The sequence below is a fragment of the Panthera leo genome, chromosome A3 (assembly GCF_018350215.1).
Source record: "Panthera leo isolate Ple1 chromosome A3, P.leo_Ple1_pat1.1, whole genome shotgun sequence".
Taxonomy (NCBI): domain Eukaryota; kingdom Metazoa; phylum Chordata; class Mammalia; order Carnivora; family Felidae; genus Panthera; species Panthera leo.
The window spans coordinates 137,722,506-137,736,282 of NC_056681.1; the positions used below are offsets into that span (position 1 = coordinate 137,722,506).

Below are 13,777 nucleotides of genomic sequence, written 5' to 3' on the forward strand. Positions count from 1 at the left end.
TGAGTTCAAGCCCCGAGTCAGGCTCCGTGCTGACAGCTCAGAGCCTGGAGCCTGTTTCAGATTCTGTGTCTCCCTCTCTCTCTGTCTCTCCCCCGTTCATGCTCTGTCTCTCTCTGTCTCAAAAATAAATAAATGTTAAAAAATTAAAAATAAAATAAAATACACCCCTGCTTTAAAAAAAAAAGAGATGTCTGCACCTGTATGTTCATAGTGGTGTTATTTCCCCCAGTGAAGACGTGGAAACAACCCATGTGTCGTGGACGGATGAAGAGGGAAAGAGGAGGGGGTGTATTTGCACACGGCCACAGTTCTCAGCCATAAGAAGAGAAGGAAATCTTGACATCTGTTTCCACATGGGTGGACCCTGAGGGCATTATGCTAAATGAGATAAGTCAGACGGAGAGACAAATCCTGTATGATCGTGATCACTTACAGGTGGAATCACAAAAACACAAAAACCGAAGCAGCAAAGCAGCTTCTAGGTACAGAGAACACAGTGGTGGTCGCCAGAGGCAGGGGCGGGGAGTGGGGGCGGGCCAAATGGGACAGGTGGGCAGGTGCTAGAAACTTTCCATCACCACACAACCAGGGCGCGGGGATTAACGGACGGACGGGTGCGGAGCCGGAAGGAACCAGACAGCGGTGTGTACTTGCAAAGTTCTCATCACAAGAAAAATACTGCCGTAACCGTGGAAGGTGACGGACGTAAACCAGACCGACTGTGATCGTTTCACGATACAGACAAATAGTGACTCGAGTTACACACTTGAAACTAACACAATGTGTCAGTTATTCCTAGATAGAAAAATAAATTTTCAAAAGAGAGGAAAAAACATAAAGGGAAGATGGAAGGGGGAGGGGCCGAGGAGACAGTGGTTTGGCCAGGCCAGGAGAGGAAGGACTCCCAAGGCTGCAATGACCATGGAGACGTCCGACCTGGGGGAGGTGTGCAGGAGGACAAGACTAAAACCTCTCCGTCTCGGCGAGCGGGACGCCTGCTCCCCGCCCAGGCTGATGCTGATGGCGCAGGGGAGCACCGAGAGCACACGGGGACTGAGGACGGAGAGGAAGTCAGTGTGCACACCCTACAACTGCCCAGGTCCTTCCTACTGTCTCCCTACCCTCGGTGTGCGCCAGCAAGGGTAATCTTTCATTATCGTTCCAGATGGCGACACTTCAAAGGCACCACAGTGCGGGCGATGTGTGCAGGGGTCTGTGGCTGCCCTTCCCCCATTAAGGGGGAGGGTGGCTTTGGCGGGGTTCCAGGTCACGTGTCTGGTTGTGGCCCCGGGCGCCGAGCCACCCCTCCTGCATACACAGGGGCAAAGATGGAGAAGCGGCAGTTTTAAGGTTTTCTGCCTTCAGACGGTGAGGCTGAATGCCTCCCATGCTGCAGCCACAGAGGTGGCTAAGTGGTCTAGAGGGACAATTACCGGGCGGAATGAAAGGAGCTCAGCCAGATGGCTCCATAAAGCTTTGCAGGAACGTGACTCTGTCTGGGCCAGAGGAGCTGCGAGCCAGGAAAGGGCCACTTCGCATCCTGTTGCTGCAGAGGGAGGGCCATTTTAACCCCTTCATCCCTGCAATGGCCTCCGTTAACTAGACCACGCTGCAAAATCTTCTCCCCGTGAAATACTCTGTTGGTTGACATTTCGGCTGGCACAGGAAGTTCCTGGGACGTGAGCATCTGTGTGACAAACACATATCGCACCCACGAGAGCCCAGGGGTGTGCCTGCTGGTGCTGTCACTAAGTGGAGGGGGTCGCGGCACAGGGGCCACGGCCCCTAACTGCACGTCCTCCTGCGGTCACTGGAGAGAGGGGTGCAAGCTTCCCCCGCTTCGGGCTTTCGTCAGAGCCATGCTGCTGCACCTGAGGCAGGGCCGCTTCAAATCAGCAAACTTGTAGGTGAGGGACTAGTGCACCCAAGGCCAGGGCAGGGAATGTGAAGAGACAGCAGGGGAACAAGCCAGGACTCAGGCAGGCGACGGGGAGATTGCCTGTTCCCCCCCGTTGTACGTGTCGTGCAGAGCAGCGGCTGACTTCTGCTCACAGATGGCTGCAGGCCATCGCGCCTCCTGCAGAGAGGGGACAGTTCAGCAGTCCCCCCTGGATTCTAGTGGACAAAGACGAAACGCAAACCAGGGCAGCCGACTCAAGAGTACAGACTTTCCTGTCTGGGACACCTGAAGACACAATGGGCGTGGGGCAGCGGTGCTGGAAAGGGAGCGGCCCCTGCGCCCGACCCGGCGGCACACACGGAGCTCTGTGCATGGCTCCAGGGGACCGGCTCCGGAGCCTTCTGTCCTCCCGCTCCGGTGTGTGTTCTCTCCCGGGGTAAGCAAAACCACCCAACGAACAACACCACACACACAAAAGTAAACAAAACCCCAAACTGGTGGAAAATGGAAAACAGTGCAGCCACTGCAAGACGGTTTGGACACTTCCCACAGCGTGGAACACAGGCTGCCACGTGACGAGCGCTCCCGCTCCTCGGCGCGAGGTACGCACTCAAGAGAAAAGGAAATGGGTCCACACAGAAACCTGCTCACGGGTGTTCAGAAGGAGCAGTGCTCACGACAGCCAAAAAGTGGAAAGAAGTCAAATGTTCATCAGGGGATGAATGGGTAGGTAAAACGTGAACAGTCAAAACCTGGAACGCTATTTGCCGATAAAAAGGAACGGGGTCCCGTCCGTGCTACAAAACGGACGACTCTTGAAGACGTCATCCTGAGTGAAAGAAGCCAGTCAGGAAGGACCATGTGTTGTGGGATCCCATTTGTAGGAAACGTCTAGAACAGGAGAATCTGTAGAGACAGAGATCAGTGCTTGCCCGGAGCTGGGGGGGGGGGGGGGGGGGGGGGGGGGGGGGGGGGGGGTGGGGACGGGAAGAGAGAGTGAAAGCATTTGGGCTTCTATTCAGGAGACACAAACGTTGCGGAAACCGGTGGTGATGGCTGCATGATCCTGTCAGAAGGCTAAAAACCAGCGAACCGTGAGAAGTGTGAACTGTGTGGCATGTGAAGTGTATTTCCATACAGCTGTACAATCAAAACCAAATCTACACCTCTTTTCTTGTGAGGCCCTAAACAAATCAGAATTTGAGAGACGCTTTTCCAGGGAAAGCAGTCTGACGTTGTCACAAAACGGCTTGGACGGGCCTCTCCGGATCTTGCACACGCACGTGCCTCAACTCAGGTAAGCAAACTTAGACGAGGGCCCGAGGAAAGGCCCGTCTGTGAGCGTGTGAACGCAGGCGGCTGAGTGACTTCTGCTTCTGTCTGTTCCACAGTAGCTGGGACCGGACCGTCCCAGAGTAAAAGAGTGATGACGCAACAGCTTTCAGACACGGAAAAGGATGGGGCTCTACGAGAAGGGAGAAGGGGATCTGAACTCTTGAATTCATAGGCGCTTTTGGACCACCGTGTGGGGAGGAGTCCCAAGCAGAGCACGGTGAACCTGTTGAGGTGAGGAGACAAAGGTGGGGCTCCCAGAAGCTCAGGGGGCTGGAATTTGCAAGAGGGAGCCCGCACAGGAGGGAGCCCTGGGAAGGAGGGGGCCCTGTGCAGGAGGCAGTCCTGGGAAGGAGGGGGCCCTGTGCAGGAGGGAGTCCTGGGAAGGAGGGGGCCCTGTGCAGGAGGGAGTCCTGGGAAGGAGGGAGCCCTGTGCAGGAGGGAGTCCTGGGAAGGAGGGGGCCCTGTGCAGGAGGGAGTCCTGGGAAGGAGGGAACCCTGTGCAGGAGGGAGTCCTGAGAAGGAGGGAACCCTGTGCAGGAGGGAGTCCTGAGAAGGAGGGAGCCCTGTGCAGGAGGGAGTCCTGGGAAGGAGGGAGCCCTGTGCAGGAGGGAGTCCTGGGAAGGAGGGGGCCCTGTGCAGGAGGGAGTCCTGGGAAGGAGGGAGCCCTGTGCAGGAGGGAGTCCTGGGAAGGAGGGAACCCTGTGCAGGAGGGAGTCCTGAGAAGGAGGGAGCCCTGTGCAGGAGGGAGTCCTGGGAAGGAGGGGGCCCTGGGAAGGAGGGAGTCCTGAGAAGGAGCCTGAGCCCACTGTGGAGCACTAAGCAGTATGTGCACAGGGTGATACTCTGGAAGATGGGGCGAGATGACAAGGGAGCCGAACGATTCTCAGAGCTCACACAGGCCGAAGATGTCCAGGTCAGGCCAGCTATTTGCGGCACTCTCGCTGAACACCGAGGCTTCGAGCAGATGTCAGAAAGGTCACCTAACAGTGGAAGCTACTCTAAACTCACCCTAAGAAGCTTAAAAACAAACCTGGAAAAGATCAACTAAATCTGCACATGACTTCCCTGCCTCCCAGGACAAAGCACACGTCTTTTTGCAGATGACAAAATACAGACTTTCAAAAACACTAAACTTACCACAATGTCTGTCCTCTAATCAAAAATTACCAAACATGTGACAAAACAGGCACATGTGACCCAGAACCAAGAGAAAACAGAAATACAAACAGACCCTGAGATTACAGAGATGATGGAGAACCTTAAAACAGCTATTATAAATGTGCTTGAGAATCTAAAGTAAAACTTCAACATAGCAAATAAAGAAAACGACATTAAAAAAGAACCAAACGCGAATTCTGGAGAAAAAAACTATGAAGACTCCGCTGGAAAGCATCAACTGCAAACTAAAAAGTACAGAAGAGAAGATATATGGACTTAAGAAAATAACAGCAGGAATTTCAACGTTAAGCAAAAAGAGAGAAAAGACTGAAAAGCAAAAAGAAATCCTTTGTGACCTCTTTGGCGATAGCAAATGATATGTGGAATCTCAGTCCCAGAAGTGGAGAGGGGGGAGCGGAAAACTGAAGAACTATTTGAACAAGTAAGGACCAAAATATTCCCAAACTGGTGAAAACGACAAACCAACAAGGTCGAGTCCCAAGCAAGATAAACATAAAAGAAAACCATGTGAAGGCCTATCAGGGTCAAACAGCTGCAAACCAGGGATAAAATCTTAAACTCAACTGGAGGAGAGCATGTACTTAGGTACAGAGGAGCAAAGATGAAAATTATAATAATGATTATTTATTCTTGAGAGAGAAAGAGAGAGAGAAGAGAGGGAGAGGATCTCAAGCAGGCTCTGAGCTGTCAGCACAGAGCCTAGTGTGGGGTTTGAACCCCAAAATCTTGAGGTCATGACCTGAGCTGAAGTGGAACGCTCAACCGACTGAGCCACCCAGACGCCCCGAAGATAAAAATTATTATAAACTTCACGTCCCGAGCACGTTGGAAGGGCATCTCTGAAGTGCTAAATGGGAAAAACATCTGTCAACCTTGAACTTTATACTGTAAACATACTGCACATCCAGAAAAAAAATAACCTTTAAAAATGAAAACGAAGATCACACAACTAAAGCTGAGAATATCTGTAGCTGGTAGTCCTGAGTAACAGGTACGTCTTTGGCTTCCAGGAGGTTCCTGCCACAGGACTTGGAACGGCCCGGAAGGGCGATTTCACGTAGACGGCGGGTTTCCCCGAGGGGACTCCTGTCAAATCCCACTGCGGGAAAGGGGCGGGGGAGGAGAGAACCGGGGACAGGAGAGGGGGTGGTGGAAGGATCCGGTCCCCAAGGGCGCGTCAGGTGCGCCAGGCAAACAATTCTCTACTTCCGTTCCTTACTCGTTCTGAACTAGTTCCCCACAAACTTCCCATTTACTTCTTGAAGAACAGAGGCCACGGGGCCCCTGGGGGGCTCAGTTGGTTAAGCACCCGACTTCGGCTCAGGTCATGGTCTCACGGTTTGTGGGTTTGAGCCCTGTGTTCGAGCAGAGCCTGGAGCCTGCTTCGGTTCTGTGTCTCCCTCTCTCTCTGCCCCTCCCTCACTCACACTCTGTGTCTCTCTCTCAAAAATAAACATTGAAAAAAAACACAAAAAAACAGAACAGAGGCCACGGACGCCACAATGAACTAAAAGAGCCTGTCCTCCTCCTGACATCACTCTGGTGGGATGGTGTGACGCACGCTCTTTAAGCCGCTAACTTAGCGCACACTGCCATGGATGTCACTTTGTAAAGAAACAAATTCAAAATCTTCTCAACTTTTACCCCACAGGAAGGCAATTTTTCATTAGGTACCAATAGGTGAGCAATTTGGAAAAACGTCAAACATGAGTGCCTTAGAAAGCTGATTGCGCATGAACAAGTCTGCGACAGTAACGGTGACGAAGGCGAAACTCAGTTACAGGTAAATCCGCGACATGGTCTTAAAAGCTTGGTGTGCACAGAAAGTTAACAGGAAAGCCAATCTTTCGTCTTCTGGCAAATACACCAGCCCGTCCATTCAAGGTTAACCGTACGGTTTTCCTTCTCTGTTGTGGGAATGAAAGGTTCTTTGAAGGGTGATATACAAGTGAACACGCATCTAGCACATTTGCTACGTGGGAGGCTCAAAGGTATTTTGGGAACTGTTCTTCGTTCAAATTTCAACTCACCACGAGGTTCCCGAAACAGCCACTGTGAACTGCAAGACGTTACGGAGGGACTCTTGCAGGAAATAAAGGAAGAAACACTGCCTCCTGCTTGTCCCCCCACGTTCTGCCCGAGCAGTGGGAGCTCCCGAGTCCTTGCTGACTCGTGGAACGTTCTGGGTATTTCACGGTTAGCAGCGTGGAATTGGGGAGGGAAGTCACAGCAGCTTTAAAGCGGGGGAGGACCTATGCCAGGGTCTCCTACGTGACTCAGTCCAGGTGCAACCAGCAGAGAGCTTCGGAGCTCGTGTTTCTTGACTCAAGAATGACTGACGTTTTGGGCAGGACGACCGTCACGGTCTGACCCTAACCAGCCTGCCCTGTGTTCAGCATTCGTGGCCCCGTCCATGAAACGTCACGCGCTCACCCCAGGCCTCTTGCCAACCGGGAGAGAATTACAATCAGTGGGAGAAGCAAACTGCAAACCACACACTCTCTGGAGAGGAAGCGCCGGGAGGCCGGTCCCACCGAGGTCCCGGGAACCGAGCAGCAGAGCACAGAGACCCCAGGAAGGGGGCAGGGAGGAGACAAGAGGCAGAACATGAAGGCCCCCACCGCGGGTACAGTGGATGCACACGGGGCCAGGGAAGGACCGTGTGGAAACGTCAACCTAATCCCACGGGTTCCAGTGTCCCCCGGACTCAGAGCCCGTAAGTGGGATGCGTTAGAAAGATCCCGCAAAGGTAAGCACATGTTCAGTAGCTCAGCCTGAGCGGGTGGAGGGGACGCCTCGAACACCGCCCCATCGACAGCACGCGCGCGGCAAGTGTGGGTCTGGTGCCTGAACAGCCGTCGAGACCAACATGCGAAGTGTCCAAAGCCTGTGGGCTTGCGATTCTCGGGCCCCAGAAAATAACTAAGGGCTCCACGTCCCCAGTGGGGCACTCGTCCCGGGCTCAGCGGCTCACCAAGGTTTACCAACATACACCAACACGCACTGGGCTTTCCGACCCAGCCGGGTGTGTGCAGCGGGGCTGCGGGAGACCGCCGGTCCCGCCTCCAGTTCTGGGAGGACACACACGCGCAGGACACGCGGCTGCAGCCTGGCCGGGGCGGCGCCCCCCACGCACCGGGCCGGGCAACAGCTGACGACCCCCCTGCGATCTGCCCGATGTGCTGCAACCGCCAGCCAGCCAGCGACCTGACCGTACCAGTAGGTGTCGTGTGCGTGTCGTGCGTGTAAACGTTTTTACCGCACGGCGCACGCTTCAGGCCATCTTGTACTCAGGCTTTCAAATTTAATAAGAATCTCATTAAAAATTCTGTTATCTCATCATTCCTATTTTATCTTATTTATTTATTTTTAAAGTTTACTTATTTATTTATGGAGAGTGCACACGCACACGTGGCGGAGGGGCGGAGAGGGAGACAGAAAACCCAGGCGGGCCGCACGCTGTCAGGGCGGATCCTGACTCAGGGCTCTGTCTCACAAACTGAGAAATCATGACCTGAGCCCGAATCAAGTGTCAGACGCTCAGCCGACTGAGCCGCCCAGGCGCCCCTGAACCATCAGTTTTAATATCTTATTACCTGCAGAAACATCCGTTACAAAAATGAGTCTTATGTATTCAACCAGCCTCTTGAAAAAGGACCCTGAGATCGTTTCAGATGCTTTGCAGTAATAAACCCCACGCCGACGGACATCCCAAAAGCTGGGTATTTCTATGCCAGTGACGTTATTTCCTTAGAAAAAAAATTCCTAAGACTGGTATTTCTGGATCAAATAACATACACATTCGGATGCTGATTTAAAAACTTTACTTAAAAAAGTTTGTAACAATTTATGGTCCCGTCAGGGCTGCCCAAGACAGACTATTTTCCCACACTTGAACAAACATGGAATAATCATGAATGAAAAGACTAATTAGGTATCAAAAAATGGAGGAAGTGCCTGGGTGGCTCAGTCGGTTAAGCGTCCGACTCTTGGTTTCGGCTCAGGTCATAATCTCACAGCTCGTGAGTTCAAGCCCCACAACGGGCTCTGCGCTGACAGCGTGGAGCCTGCTTGGGAGTCTCTGCCTCCCTCCTTCCCTCCCTCTCTCTGCCCCTCCTCACTCACGCTCTCTCTCTCTCAAAATAAATAAACATTAAAAAAATAAGATAATGGAAAATGGAAATAATCTCATTGTCTTTGATTACTAGATTGAACTCTTCTATGTTACTGTTTATTCTCTAGAACATTCAGACATTTTTGTGATTTTTTATTTTGGAGGGGGCATTCATATTTTTCTTAATGAAATGTATAAAACCTCTTTCTACATAAAGCACGTTATTTGGTAAACAACAAAAAAAAGGAATGGGGCTTATTCGCTGAAGCTTCAATGTCACAAATAACACACTCACACAAGGTTCACAGCTATTTCTGAGAATTCTGATGTAACTATCTACCTTGTGGGCGTTCACTTCCAAGACTCTGATTAGTGCCTTAAACACATTTTATTAGGGAAATCAACGGAGTTCCAAACTGACTAGAGACATAACGAGGACTCTCAAAATGAGAATTTTAGGAATTGCTGGACAAGGCAGATTTTTCAGTCCTTGAAGGCGTTTTTACATGTGTGTATACACACATGCACACACATACACACGTGAATGGGGGGTGAGTGAGAAGCCGGGGAAAACAGAACGAGATGGAAAGGAGCCGGATGTGGACACGGGCGACCTATTTCACTGGGAAGTGCCCTGCGAGGCGGCCCGCACCTACCTGGATGTTGTCGAACTTGAGGCCCGGCATGGTGAGGCTCTCCTTGTCTACGAACACCGTGCTGTACTGTTGGGTTGCCACTGAAATCAAGATGTCCCGGGTCCCCTCCCCGGGGAGCCAGGCATCGCTCCTGCGGTCCATCTCGCTCATGCTCAGGGCGGTGGCAAAGGGGTCCTCGCTCCCTGCAAACACGGCCTGGATCTGGGAAAACGGTTTTGGAGACTGAGGAATTTCTAGGGAAGCCGTGGGAACGGCGGACTCTGACTTTTCAATCCCTGGGGAGAGACAGGGCGCAGCGGAACCCGGGGATCTCTGTCCCACCGGAGTGGAGAGCGAAGACCGTTTCTCGGGAACGGAAGAGCCCGCGTTGGGGTTACTGACGGAGATGAAAGTGGACGTGGTGAAGGAATCAAAGAAGTCCGAGGCCAAGGAACTAGAGTTGCTGGGGTCACCAAAGAATTTACTGAGGCTGGGGCTTGGCTGGACCGCCTGGGGAGGGGTCTTGGCCACCGCGTCGCTGGCACCGCCACAGCTCGGAGACTTCACCATCTGGGACTGGAAGCCGTCCCGCAGCAGCAGGGGCGGCTGGGAGCGGGCGAACGACTGGCTGAAAATGGTGCACACGGGCACGGGCTCCTCCTCACGAGGGGACTGCCTGCAAGGCGGGCTGTGCCCCGGCCCCTCCGGGCCCGGGTCCTCGGCACCCTCTTCTCCCAAGGCGGGAGCACCTTTTACTTCTTCGAGCTCTGGGTCGGGGGTCGCGTCAGAGCCGCCTTTAGATGCACGGTCTCCCCCGTCTCCGTCGCTTCCAGTGTCATTGCTCAGCGCGTCGACTGCTCCTTCACCCACCAGACTTTCCGGTCTGGGATCAGCATGACCGTCTGCAGGCTCCACGACATCCTGCAAACAGCCCAGCTCACCTGTGTCGTCCTCGCTATTGTTAGGAGAGTCAGAAATGAGGACACTCTCCATCATGTGCTCATTAAGCTTATCTACAAAATGATTAGAATCTTCCGATATAGTCTCGTTCTCTTCAGACCCAAACTCGTCTCCACCGAGGTCGATGGTCTCCTCGTGATAAAGGAGCTGGCCCTGTTCTCCCTGCGGAGTGGTGCTCCCGGCTCGCCCATCGGCCGGGAGAGATTCCTCGGCCGCGCTCTGGCTGGCACCGTTAGCGTTCTCCATGGTCCTGAAGCCAAGACAGAAATGAACCAACCTCATCAGCTTTCCACCTCCGTCATTACTGAGCTGACTTAAACTTATAGACAAATGGTGGCCACATGACATCATACATTTGCCCAAACCCACGGAAGGCACGCCGCCAACGGTGAACCCTAAGGTAAACCGTGGACTCTGGAGGATAATGATGTGTCCGTGCAGGTGCACTGCATGTAACTGTGGGGGAGACACAGGGCACACGGGAAACCTCTGAACCCCCGGCTCAATTTAGCAGCAAACCTCCAGCTGCTCCAAAAAATTAAGTCTATTAGAAAATCTTTGTCAGTTACATATTCGAAAGACTCCATTTCTCCAGCCATCTATCAACTGACTGATTGATTGATCACGGTAAAAGACACACCCCATCTATATTACTTACGGTCTTAACCATTTTTTGAGTTTACAACTAAGTGGTGTCACGTGCATTCAGTGTGCAACCACCACCACCGTCCATCCCCAGAACTCTTGTCATCTTGCAAACTGAAACAATGTCCCCGTTAGGCACCACCTCCCGGGGCCCTCCTTCCCCACCCCCGCTGCCAGCTCTGATAACCGCCTTCTACTTCATGACTCCCTGGACTTCATTACTCTACGTACTTCACTTAAGTGGGACGCCATGGTACTTGTCCTTTTGTGACTGGCTTATTTCACACAGTGTAACGTCCGCAAGGTTCACCCAGGTGGTCGTATGTCAGAATTCCCTGATCATTTAAGGCTGAACAATACCCCACTGTGTCTACACATTTTTTCAATCCACTCATCCACTGACGAACACTTGGGTCACTTCCACACGCTGGCTACTGTGACTGCTGGTAGGAACATGTGTGTACAAACATCTCGGGGTCCCCACTTTCAATTCTTTTGGGTATACACCCAGTAGCAGGATTGCTGAATCTTACGACAATTCTATTTTTAATTGTTCTTTGAACAGTCAACAAAGCACTTTCCATAGTGGTTGCATTCTGTGAGACCGTGCATAAGGATTTCGATTTCTCAGCGTCCTTGACGACACCTGCTATTTTCTGACACTGGCCATCCTAATGGGGGTGAGGTCTCCAGCTCTTTAAACCCTAAGTGTTCTTTAAGATTCAGTTGAAGACGTCCTCTTCCAACCTGTAATAATCTCTCCACATCCTCCCTGAGGCACGCTGACTGCTAGAGCTGATGGCAGCAAACTGGACCAGTTACTAGCACACACCGGGCCCTCGGCACCGATCTAAGATTTGTGCGTGTACATTCTTCCTGGATTCAGAACCACCCTGAGACCTACTCCATCGGGCAGATGAGGAGGCTGGCGCCTGCAGAGCTCATGCAGCTTGCTCAACGCTGTGCCGCTAGTAAGTTGAGAAACCAGGGCCAGTTACAGCTGAAATGCTGTGTGGACACGGGATGGCAGAGGCCACAAAATGAAACGAAGAGTTTAACGTCTAAAGAAAATGCCTCCTTTTCCTAAAGGACTTTTTGAGCAAACGTTACCGTAGATAGTTCTATTCTTCTAGGGAACAAATCCCAGTTAAGAAAGATGAGGGTTTTTCTAGGAAAAAATAAAATGCCTTCTTGGTCTTCACAAAGCATGGTCTTTAGATGAGATGACTTTTTACCAGCACTTTGACACTGCCCCAAATCAGCAGCCCTTCTTTGTTAAAGCCTGGCCACCCTGAGATCTACACACAAGGGCATTTTACTTTTTTTTTAATTTTCTTAACGTTTATTTATTTTTGAAAGAGAGAGACAGAGCATGAGCTGGGCAGGGTCAGCGAGAGACGGAGGCACAGAACCGGAAGCAGGCTCCAGACTCTGAGCTGTCAGCACAGAGCCCGACGCGGGGCTCGAACCCACGGACCGTGAGATCATGACCTGAGCCAAAGTAGAATGCTTAACCAACTGAGCCAGGTGCCCCCAAACAAGAGCATTTTAAAGCAGATAATCAAAGTTGAGCACTTTGGAGAAGTGTCTTGTCCAGCATTGTCAGTTACCGATTCCCTATTTATTACACATCTCTCCGATCATTAGCTAAAAATGAGTCAAAAACACAACGGACAAGGAACAAAAGCCTTGCTCTGGTAATGTTTCACAGCAAGGCGGACTGGAGGCTGCCTGGGGAACATGAGGAGTGGACGTGCCTAGTCACGTGCAGGACGGGAACAAACACGACTTCCTCTCGCCTCTGCAGAAGCTGAACGAGATGCCGTCGTGCCCTCACGTACAGAAGGGGACACCGACAATGAGAGCAGTGACAAGACTCATCTACAACCACTGGTAGTGGGCGTCCGGCTGGCTCAAGTGATAGAGCACACGACTCCTGATCTCAGGGTTGTGAGTTCGAGCCCCACCTTGGGTGTAGAGGGCACTTAAAAATGCAATCACTGGTTGTAGGTGACCCTGCCAGGAGTGGAGTTTGGTCCTTCCTGCCTAACTGCGTGAGGACCTAGGACCCCGGCCCCTAGTGCCGCGCCTGGTACGGAGATGCTGTGGCCGCAGCTGGTGCCAGGACCGAGCCTGTCTCAGAACAAACGGTTCAGACGGGAACTCCGGAAATCACAACACGACACTAACGGCTAACTGTAGAATAACGTAGGGTATGAGAAAAGGTCTGATACGTATAATTACAGGGAAAGGCAAAGAATATCGGAACTGGCAAAATCACAGCGTTTTCTTCACACGCAGGAAGAGTGGAGAACGTTCTACTCTCAAAATACACAGAAATAACTGCCAGTCAAGGTTAATCTCTATGTATTAGATCAAGACGGACTGACTAGGGTCCCGCAGGAAAGACTGTCCACAGGTAACAGAGTTACTTCCCACAAGGCACAGGATAAGAGAAGGCTAATTACTAGGCGAGACCCATTCGTTATGTGGACTGGATACTTACAGCAAGAAACAGCACTTCAGCAGTAAAGAAACACAGACTCAAACTATGATCTAAAAAAAGGTTATGAAAGAGGTGGATTTTTAGAAATGCCAGTTCTTAGGGAATTTGGGGGGAAACTTATTTATTGATAGTGGGAATGTAACTTTTCCGCACAACAGCTAGACAAAGGATACAACGCTCTGACACAGCAACTGGGTTTGCCAATTCACCTGAGATGTTTTTATTTTCATTTACCTATACTTCCAAAGAATTTTTCATTTTTTTATCTTTTAATGTTTATTTATTTTTGAGAGTCTGAGAGAGACAGAGCACCAGTGGGGTAGGGGTAGAGACAGAGGGAGACATAGAACCCAAAGCTGTCAGCACACTGCCCGATGCGGGGCTCGAACTCATGAACCACGAGACCACGACCTGAGTCAAAGCTGGACACTTAACGGACTGAGCCACCCAGGCGCCCCATATCGAAAATGTTTTTAAAGAAATAATATTCTCAGCGGAGCACC

At 51.6% G+C, this 13,777-nt stretch overlaps 1 protein-coding gene across 4 annotated transcripts in view; it reads right to left on the reverse strand.

Annotated features, from left to right (window-relative positions):
* Nucleotides 1-13,777, reverse strand: part of TRAPPC12 (trafficking protein particle complex subunit 12) — an 82,180-nt gene that overhangs the window by 63,861 nt on the left and 4,542 nt on the right. For all 4 annotated transcript variants that reach the window (XR_006201025.1, XR_006201026.1, XR_006201027.1 and 1 more), the window contains exon 2: nt 9,185-10,373. Coding sequence is in view for 1 of the 4 variants with exons in the window: in XM_042933776.1 (XP_042789710.1) it covers nt 9,185-10,369 (1,185 nt within the window). In the remaining 3 variants the exon portion in view is untranslated. The remainder of the gene's footprint in view (nt 1-9,184; nt 10,374-13,777) is intronic.